Source organism: Oenanthe melanoleuca, chromosome 2 (assembly GCF_029582105.1).
Source record: "Oenanthe melanoleuca isolate GR-GAL-2019-014 chromosome 2, OMel1.0, whole genome shotgun sequence".
Taxonomy (NCBI): domain Eukaryota; kingdom Metazoa; phylum Chordata; class Aves; order Passeriformes; family Muscicapidae; genus Oenanthe; species Oenanthe melanoleuca.
Window position 1 is genome coordinate 45,947,046 of NC_079335.1, and position 10,276 is coordinate 45,957,321.

The 10,276-nt window shown below is 41.9% G+C and overlaps 1 protein-coding gene across 6 annotated transcripts in view; it reads left to right on the forward strand.

The window, feature by feature from the left end:
• The window catches only part of OSBPL1A (oxysterol binding protein like 1A), a 75,760-nt gene extending 66,799 nt beyond the window's left edge, over nucleotides 1-8,961 (forward strand). For all 6 annotated transcript variants that reach the window (XM_056483606.1, XM_056483607.1, XM_056483610.1 and 3 more), the window contains 4 exons: nucleotides 1,399-1,515; nucleotides 2,298-2,421; nucleotides 4,101-4,191; nucleotides 7,811-8,961. In XM_056483606.1, coding sequence (XP_056339581.1) covers nucleotides 1,399-1,515; nucleotides 2,298-2,421; nucleotides 4,101-4,191; nucleotides 7,811-7,913 — 435 coding nt within the window. In that variant the 3' untranslated portion in view covers nucleotides 7,914-8,961. The remainder of the gene's footprint in view (nucleotides 1-1,398; nucleotides 1,516-2,297; nucleotides 2,422-4,100; nucleotides 4,192-7,810) is intronic.
• Nucleotides 8,962-10,276: the final 1,315 nt, after the last annotated feature.

Below are 10,276 nucleotides of genomic sequence, written 5' to 3' on the forward strand. Positions count from 1 at the left end.
GTCTTGTATCCAACAAGGCAGAAATTGCATTGTGTATTGTAGCCTTTCTATAAAAGGCTTGGAGTTTGACAGTCTGATATTGAATTGTCTTTGTTTTGATACAAGGGTAATTTTCTGATGTGTTCTGCTTCAAATTCTCAATTTCTGAAGGACTGATCAGGCACATTTAAAGAACGTAGTGATGGGTTGCCAGCACAGTTCAGATATAGTAAACTAAAAGCCCTGTTTGTCTTCCTAAGAGCTGAGGGGCTAAACCTGGTCTGCACATTATTATGCTGACTGTTGATTATTAAAAGCATGGTGGAAAACTCTTCAGTAAAGCAGAATCCTTACCTACTTCTTCTGATTTTCTTGGAAGCATAACGTGTGAATCATCTCAGAGGACAACTGAGTGCACGTTGGGTACTGGAGGTTTTCAGTATTATCTGATGCAACCATGGGAGAGCAAAACTTATTAGCAGCAGGATTAAAGCTGCTGGCATGTCGCCAAAGTATTTAAATGCCTTTAAGTTTGGCTTTAATCTCCAGTGATCTCTGAAATGTGCTGCTGTTTTTAGCTGTGGTTGTGACACCAGGTTTTCTTGGGAGAGCCTTATTCATTGTCCAGCATGGCTTTAGTTCAATCTTCCAACATCCGCTTCTGTGCTGGAATTAATGTCAGCAGCATCAGAGCCCAGCTGCTTTAAAGCACTGTGTGAAATGGGAAATGGTTTAGAACTAGTTCAGGTCACACCTACACTGTGATCACCAGTTTCTCTCCTGCCCCAGTAACCCTCTGTGGAGTTTTTTACTTTCTGGGAAAAGCATTTCACAGTCCTGTGGCTACAGCTGCTTCAGGTCATATATGTCACCCTTCATACCCTTTCCAGAAGCTCTAGCTAGTTTAGGATATTCATTTCACATTTGCAGATTGCCATTTCAGTTGTGCAGTGGTTAATGCAAAGGAAGTTTCCTCTGGGCACAGAGCAGTAGGGCTTTTTGTTATGGACAAACTGGGCAGCATCTGCTTTATGTGCTGGCATTTCTTTGTTGTGGAAGGATGAGGAATGTGGCTTCTATTCTTCACCTTTAATGAAGCAATAGTGAAGCTAAGTATCAGGCTTGAAATGCTTGTGCTTGAGGAAACAGGACATCTCTGAGGTGGAAAAATTGACATTTCTTAGCGCTTGAACACCCAACTTATATCTACAAAGATGTTGATGCAAGAAACTGTTGGTAATGTTCCACTGGGAGGGAATTGTGAGTATGTGTGCTATGTTCATGCCTCAGTCATTGACAAGAAAAGTTTCTTTGCTGAAATTACCTTTAGTCAAGGACATAATTTTCTGTAAGTTCTGTAAGTAAGATTTGGTGTAAATGTTTCATGACCTCAGAGAGCTGCTCTTTTCTCCCTGTTAGGTGGGCAATACTGAGGAATCAGATGAGATGCCATTGCCAGACTCTGAGAGTGTGTATGTTATTCCTGGAAGTGTTTTGCTATGGAAGATAACTCCAAGACCTCCAAACTCAGCACAGGTCAGCTATGCTTCTCCTTATTGAAAGTGTGTGCTATCCTGTTATTGCTATGGTTTACACAAAGCACATCCATTTGTTGCCTTTGTCATTAGCAAGTCTGGATTTGCCTCTTTATTGCAAAAAGCCTCCCCACCACAACTGTAACTTTCTAATGTGGAATTTGAAGGGTAACTGCCACAGGCATCAATCTAGAATTAAAAATTCTGTGAAATTTCTCTGGCAAATGGGATGCTTCATGTAGATGGTGGCATGGGGTCTTTCCCCACCTCTTCTTTCCACCCTGCTTCCCCACTGAGGCACCTATCTTGTAAGAAATCACACTGAAGGGCTTTATCAGAGGCCAGACATTTCTAAGGAGAAACCTGCATGGCACAACGTGGTGTGTGAAGGGCTGTGAAGGTGGAGAACCACTAGGCAAAATACAAGGGTATTATGTGTAACTGAGAAGACAAAGAATTGGTACAGAAAAGTTGCCCCCACTGCATTAATCAAGGAGGAAATCTCTCTACAGAGATAGAAAAAATACCAGTAGGACTGGAAAAAGATAAGAGGGAAATAGTGCACTAGTAATTGGATGCTGGCCTCCTTAAACAGAAACACCAAGGATCATGTACACAGCCTGACAGTGCAGTTTTGCTGGTATCTTGAACAATCCTGTATTGAGTGATTAAGCAATACAAAAGCACTTGGATGTTTGTTTTTAGACAGCAGTTCTCATCTGTATTAAGACAGTAGCTAGAAGTGTTGTAAAGTCACCTTTAATCTTTGTCTCTGAATTTCAGATGTATAATTTTACAAGCTTTGCTATGGCTTTGAATGAGTTGGACAAAGAAATGGAGAGTGTCATTCCCAAAACCGACTGCCGGCTACGACCAGATATCAGAGCTATGGAAAATGGAGAAATAGGTAACTTCAGTTACAGGCAAAGGCACTTTTATTTTGTCTTAAAACTGAGGGACTAGAAAAAAAGTTATTAAATGAACAGCTAGAGGAAGTAGCTCTCCATGCATTCCTCCATGATGCCAGGCAGTAACTCTTTAACACAATATTCTGCAGGCTGTGTTGAGCTTCTGATGTCACCCCTCTGTACAGGGGACAGTTGGGAAGAAGCTAATCTTCATAGTTGCCCATATCTGCTGCTGTGGTTTAGACTGGTGACCAAAGCAGTGTTGATACAGTATCTGCACAGTCTTAAGGAAATACTCATGCACTTCTCAGTTTCCCTCAGCCTGATGCAGAAGGGAGTGTTTTGTTGTGAGAAAAGTTCTGAGAAATGCAGTCTCTTTAAGTGAAACTGCAATGCCAAAAAATACACTTGATGATGAAAATTATACTTCACTGGGAGTTGGAACACTTCTGCTGTCCTACAACAATGAATTAGAAACACATAAGACTTCCAGTGAGTGGAAGTGGTATGTTTTTAGAGTATTAGGGCAGGATGGCCAGCTTTGTAGACTTTGTAGAGAGCATGGAGGGCTCTTGCTTTCTCTGGCTTGCTAATTGATTAGGGTAAGTCATGAAACCCTGATTCAGTTTCAGCTGTATAATAGGGCAACAACTGTGAGACTTCTGATAAGTAGTCTGAGATCTAGCAGTGAAAACCAGTGTCATGATGTAATACAGTGCAGCTGTGCAGTTTTGTTTCTTTTTTCTCAGAAGCTGATAACCATTTCTTTAAGGCTTTTAAAACAGATCAGTGAATTCCCACAACCACTCTCCCCTGCTTGTACAACTGTTTTGTGGCCAGGATGATGGATATATTTGGTTCAGAGCATCCCCACTAATTTATCTGTTTAAATTTGAAGAGTAAATAACTATGCTGTTAGCAACAGACCATATTCCTTCATGACACACTAGTGGCAAGATTGTATAGCAGCTGTTACACAGTGGGTTGGAAGTTGACAGGAAATGGCTGATAGAAATAGTTAAGAAAATCATTCTTGGACAAATTGATGTGTCAGAAGTGCTTTTGAGGATTCAGGAAAGTGAGACTGACTTTCATCGAATCTGCTTCTGAGTCTGTCTTACTCCTCAGACCTTCTGATCATCCTTCCTGCCAAAGAGAAGCAACTGTTCTGCTTGTTTGGGATGCTACATTAGTGCAATACCAAAAACATGAAGGGATGCTGCAGAGAGACAATTCTTTGTGATTTGGAAATAAGCATTCCAAACCTCTGGAGATGAGAACTAGACATTAGTAGCAACTTAAGCCAAAACTCAACAAGAAGCAGGTGGCCTTCACACTTCTGAAATAAATTGATCATATCTTCAGTTTCCCTACTGAAATAAATTCTACCTATGCCACTTCCCTTAGCTCACATTTGCTGTCATGTAGACACATTTCCAGGGTCCTCAAGGCCATGGAAATGTATATTTAACTGTCTTTGAAGACTAGGATGCCATTGGCTGATCCTGTGCCACAGCTATGCATTTAGACCAAACCAGTAACCTTCAGTGTTCCATAGAAGGCTTTTTAAATGGACATTTTCTACTACTGCCTTTCTGGGTCAGATGAAATAATGTCTCTGCCCTATCTATTATGCTTTAACATCTTCTGTATTTTTGTGTATTTTTATTCCTTCTAGATCTGGCTAGTGAAGAAAAGAAGAGGCTAGAAGAAAAACAGAGGACCGCCCGCAAAAACCGTTCTAAGTCAGAGGAAGACTGGAAGACGAGGTTGGTGCCCTTGCCTGTGTGTGTGCAGTAGTGTAAAGGCTTTGAACATTCAGGTCCAGTGGCAGTCTCCACTGGTGACGTGCAGGGAGTTGTGTCAGTATGAGGAGCAGACAGACAGCATCAGGTCTGGCAGTGCTGCTGTTGTGTTTGCAGACTCGGTCCCAGCGGGATGTAGCGCTTCCGGGGGAAGCGCCAGGCGTGCTCTCGGCTCCTTCCCTCACTGTTTGCACACCCGTGTGCAAATACAAACTGGTGTCTTCTCTGAGCACTTCTTGGTTCTGACATGGCAAAGGTGTTACCTCTGATGGCTGCTTTTAAGGAGTGTTGTTGCTGGTTAATTTATATTTGCCTCAAATTTGCATGCCTGGCCAAAGAGAGGAGGAAGTGCTCTCCCCTTGTGAGCTTCCCATGACTTCTCAGCCCCGTGGCTCTGTGCTGACAGTGCTGCGTTCTCAAAGTTTATCACCCAGGGGGCCCCTAACTACAAAAGAGGAGCTAAGGGAAAAGTTAGCATACAAGGGACCTGCCAGGATGTTTTGGGGATTTTTTTGGGGTTTTCTTTAAACTATGAGGAGTCAACTGGGAGCTGATACACGCAGAAGCTAAGAAGAAACTGTTAAAGTCTGACCAGTTGAATCTAGTTTGACCAAAGTCTATTTAAAAGCAAAGTAGTAAGTTGGCATTATCTTCTCAGGAAAAACAACCATAGGGCAAAACTTGAGTAAGCAAGGTTCCTCTCTTCTCTATTATTAATACAGTCAGACACTCTGGATTAAATATCTTTAAAATGTTTGTAAAAATAAAACACATTTTCCTTTTTTTTTTTTTTTTTTTTTTTTTAATGAAGTCACCCATCATCCCAAAATCCCAGGTTTGGACATGTCTGCCTTTGTCTTTTTCCTGTGCCTGCTCTTCTGAAGTGTTTGGGTTTGTTTGCATACAGACTGATGGAGAATAACATCTTTGTAAAGCTTCTAAGTGCTGGACAGCCTTGCACCTCTCTCTTTCTTTCCTGAATTCAGAGTGGTTCTAGCTCTCCCCAGGTGTTTTCAAACCTGGGATAATTACATAGTATTCATCCAGGTGACTGAAGTAGCGTAAATATAGCTCAAAGAACCTGAGGCTGGAAACTGGGGGGTTCCCATGGAGCTGTGGTTTTTGGGTTATATAATTAGCACAGATGCCATTCACAAGGTTCTGCAATTGCTGTTGTGCAGATTGTGTAGACCTGTTCAGCACAAGTCTGGGATATCCTTCAAGAACTCTTTGCTTTCTTGGATGTTTCTAAGGCTTTGGCAGAAAATTCTTGGTGTCTGATTCTTTAGTAGTGGCTGCCTATAAAGGATGAATTTTAAGTGTAAGGGAGAGTTGTGCTATGGGGGGACAAGTGCATGCTGTGAAGGACTCTCCTACCTCTTCCCAAGTCATCTGTAGGTCTGCAGTGCATTTATAAAATTGTATCTAAACTACTGCCATTTCCTTGCCACAGAAAATCAGGTTTCTTGCTTTGTCTAGTAGAATTCCTTCTTCCTAAGACAATTCTCCAAAGTGCCCAGTGATTTTTATATATATATATATATAATATTATTATTCTGAATCCACTTTAGAAGTGAGGTCTTGGTGTTTCTCAAGAGGTGATTAATGTTGAACACTTAATATTTTAGATACTGACTAGTAATCTTAAGCCTTGAGTAAAAATATTCAATTCAGTTCTGAAATACAGCAATGGTCTGTTGATTTTGATGAAGTCTGTCCCATCTTTCCCACAGCACTGACTGGTTTAGGTCTTACATGTCTCTCAAACTTAGTTCTTCCCACGCCTTTCCTCTTTCCTATTGAAGTAGGTAGACACTGGAGGAGGGGCATTCTTTACTGACCTGTTCAAGTGTTGAGGACACACTAATGAGCTCTGGGGTGATAGAATTCCTTAATCTGAGAGGTGAGGTCACTGTGCTTATAGCCCTGTTTCATGGCAAATATTTGGCTTTAGCTCTGGAATGAGCTGCTGTCACCAGTGCACTGGACACTTAAGCCAATCCATACACCTCTTATTTGGGAATAGCTGACTCCTCCTGTGGGAGAAGAAGCAGCAGGAGTGAGCTGTGTACTAGGAGTGAATGACTTCTGTAGAATTCAGTTAACTCAGCCAGGGCAGCAGGAGAACCACTGGAGTGTTCTTACTCCTGGGAAGGCAGCACAAGGCATTTCTTCCAGCACAGCTCAAGTGCTTTGAGCCAAGCAAGACTTGCCTGTAAGCTGTCCTGCTTTGCAGCATAACCCTGCAGTACTGGTGGCTTTTAAGCTTTTGCCTTTTGAAGACATCAAGTCATATTTGGTTCAAATGTACTTTTTCTATTCTGAAACATAATGGTGTTGGAGAAGGGAAGAACAGAGTTAAACAAGCAGCCTTGCACACAGATGATTTACTTAAGTGAGTGTGGTAACTACAGTGAGTCACAAAAACAACTGGCTTCTGTGGTCAGTGAGGAGGTGATAGGAAGCTGTGGAGCACATTAACCACAGAAACAGCTTCTACCAAGCTGTCTCCTGCCATAAATATGGCTTGGCAAAATACAGAAGGAAGTTAAAGTGCTTGAGGTCTGGTATTGGGCTGTTGAGGCACAAGACTGAGTAACTGGGCCAAACAGAAAGTGGCATTCACTGTGTGCTGTATGGTGCCTCCAGATTAAGCAGAGGGGGAGAAGAAAGACAGCAGGTGCTCAACTTCAGTGTTTCTATTAATAACCAGCTTAGTAAAAGCTCGCAAGTAGCTCCATGCAGATGGATCAGCTTTCTGGGCATTCAGACTGAGTCTCCTGCTGCCAACAGGGTAACACAACATAGTTAACTTGTAATAATCCAGAATTTTTCCTGCAGCCTGTGATGTTTCATCTACACTGAAGGTAGGCTGGCACACTTGTTCCAAGTTACCTGCTGGTCAAACCAAAGGGCAGGAAGCAAATGCACAAGCAGTGGAAACAAGGACGAGCCACCTGTGAAGAGCAGAGAGATGAGTTTTATAGGGATGGGGTAAGGCAGGCCAAGGTGAAGCTGGAACTTGGCAAAGCATGCAAAAATTAACACAAATGGTGTCTGCACATATGTTAACCAGAAAAGAAAGGTCAAAGAAGGTGATGGTTTTTAAGGTGCTTTCCAACCCAGGTCACTCTGCAATTCTATGATGAAGTGCATTGCAAAACAAGGCTTTAAAAACAAGGAGTAAATATAGATCCAGGGAAATACTTGTTATCAGGACTGCAGTGCTTGTGGTGTTTACATGTCTTGCAAAAACTATTACTGCTTGTGCATGCCAGAGTGGTTGTTCACAACTGCTTTGAAATAAAGCTGTATCTGTCCTTTTTTATGAAGTAATCTTGGCAGCTTCAAATGGCAAAACACTGGTGTCAGTAATTCCATCTCAGAGATATTTAAGCAGTGTAGCAAATGGGGAAATGTAGTCACTGAAGATGACTATAAACTCACTTACAAATTTAAAACCAAGAGGATTCCTGCAATAATTATTTTGTGCAGTAAATTGCTGAAGATGCAGCAAAGCAGTTCTGAACTTGTACAAGTGAGTCTTAATAGCTTCACTAACATGCTGTGTGTTTCCTTGCAGGTGGTTCCACCAAGGCCCCAATCCCCACACTGGTACACAGGACTGGCTTTACTCTGGCAACTACTGGGACAGAAACTACTTTAACTTGCCTGATATTTATTAAAATGCAGTAAGGAGCCTCTGACTGATACAAATAAGTCTTAATCCATTTTAATGTTTTCCCTTGTTCTACTTATCTCCTGAAAATACTGACATGTTATCAAACAGAATATTAAGCATCTCTGCAATAAATCTGGTGGTACATGATCTGCAGTCCTAAAGGTAGAGGAATAACTTTTCTGGCTGATGGTGGGTCCTGCATGGACAGTCGCTGTGGTTTCAAGCTGCCCTGAGTACACCTATATTAGGTTGTGGTGTATGAGGAATAGAACACCTTCAGCTGTTCTGTGAATACTTTATTTTGTAGATAACACTGGCACAAGTAAAACTGGTTTTATTTATTGTGACATGGGAATGTTTAAAAAGCACACAAAGTAATTGCAATATTCTAAAAGAGTGTCACTTCTGTAAAGATGTAATTTTTCATAAAGTGACTTTTCTTTTACTAAAATAATTCCCTTGAAGCCTGAGCTCTGCTCAGGAAATTCCAGAAGTGTTCCCATCTCTGGAGCAGTAATGCAGTTGTTTAAGCTGGTAACATTACTCAGAGGTTATTTATTCAATGTTTTGTGCAGTGTGTTTTGAATTTTGCTCTCCTGTTTTGCTACCAACCTTATGGTTTAAGGAATTAAGAGCCATTTAAATATCTACAGATTTGATTTGAACTGCACACTAGTAACAGGTTTTAAAAGAATCTGTTTCATGCACTAGAAGTTCCGGTGCCCAGCACCACTGCAAGAACCTAATCAGTCCAGGAATGACCTGGTGGAGCATGGCAGGGGGACAGGACTGTGTCTGTACTGTGCAAACTCCCTGGGAGGAAGTCTTGTGCATTTCAAAGGTAGTACAGCACCTCAGTGAGGCCTCCTGTGCACAGCTGCTTTACCCCTTTTCAGTGGGGTGCATACAAACTTAGTCTGTTTATATTGAACTGTGTACAGAGCTTCTAGAGGGCAAGCTGCTCTTTGTATAATATTTTAACTGCTGTCTGAAGGTTAGTGTTAATTGAATAATTTAATTGCTACTAAATAAAGGCTTCAAAACTTCTTGCATCTAGTCTAAAGTGAGTGGTGTTCAACAGTGCTGACCCCTTCAAGCAAGCCTCATCCAAAACCTGCTGGAGTGAGGACAAGTACTGTGTTTCTTTTCTCCCTAAGTAAGGGTCTGCTTCTAGGGATGGGGGGCTGGGGAACTGAGAGCTTCCTGCAGCTTGAGCTTTGAGAGGACTCCTGAAACTGTTAATAAGGCAATGAGATGCTTTCTATTTTTATTCTAAGCACTTCTCGAATTACCCAGGTCCTGATGCTGAGACATATTTGCATAGATAAGGGAAAGCTTTTTCCTTGGCAGCCTTTCCTGTGAGGGGCCAGCAAACAGTGACCTGTAAATGCAGGAGTTCAGTACCTGTTCCATTTGCAAGAAGCCTCTGCTCTGGCCGGAGCAGTCTTGACTGCTGTGCAGCTTCCAGGTGTGAGTCTGAGAGCTGCAGAAGCAGCCTGGCTGTTGGGTTGGGACAAGTCACACAGCACTGAACACTCAGTGCTAAGGAAAGCAAAGCATTTAGCTCCTGCCTGCCCCCTATGACTACACCAAGTCAGCACAGAGAGGCTGGGTGGCTCCTCACTGGAACAGCTCCAGCACATGTGGCAGTGGGCACAGTTCACACAAAGCTAACACTGGAGATGTTCAACATGGGAATGCAGTTCTAATTGCTGGCATTTTTTTTGAGCATTTGCTTAACATTATTTGATTTGTTGCAATGTAAACTCTATCCATCCTGACCTCTTCCTGAAGTGCAAACAGCCTCTTGTCTCTGCTGGTTTAAAAATTAACACAAACCCAGTAAAATTACTTTAGCTGCTACCTAAATGCACTTACAAGGGGAGGATATTTTGCCCCACTCTGACTATTACACAAAGGCTGAAAGTTCAGGCTACAGGAAAAAAGATGTGTATAAATGTGAGATTAAAAAGGTGGTTCTTTCAGACTAAAATCAGAGCAGGACTTGCAAAGAGTAACAAGCAGAGGAAGGCAGTGTGCCTGTGTTAAATTAGTTGTCCTATATAACTATTCATCTCAAACATAATTTTATTTTGAAAAGGGTTAATTTAAGTTTCTAGTAATGAAATTCAAACAGTAGCATGTTCCTATATGGGAAGCAAGAATACTTCTTCAGTACCCTGCTCTGGGCATGGTTATTTCTGCTGCAGAATTAGAACCAGGGCTTGCTGATTTCTCATCAGGGAATGCAGTGGATCTCCTCCTTGCACCAGCACCTAGCTGTCCAAAGAGGGCATGGGTAGAAACACGTTTCTAGTCCTGTGTGTTCTGAACATCAGAGTCCACTAGAACAAAGAGTGGAGAATT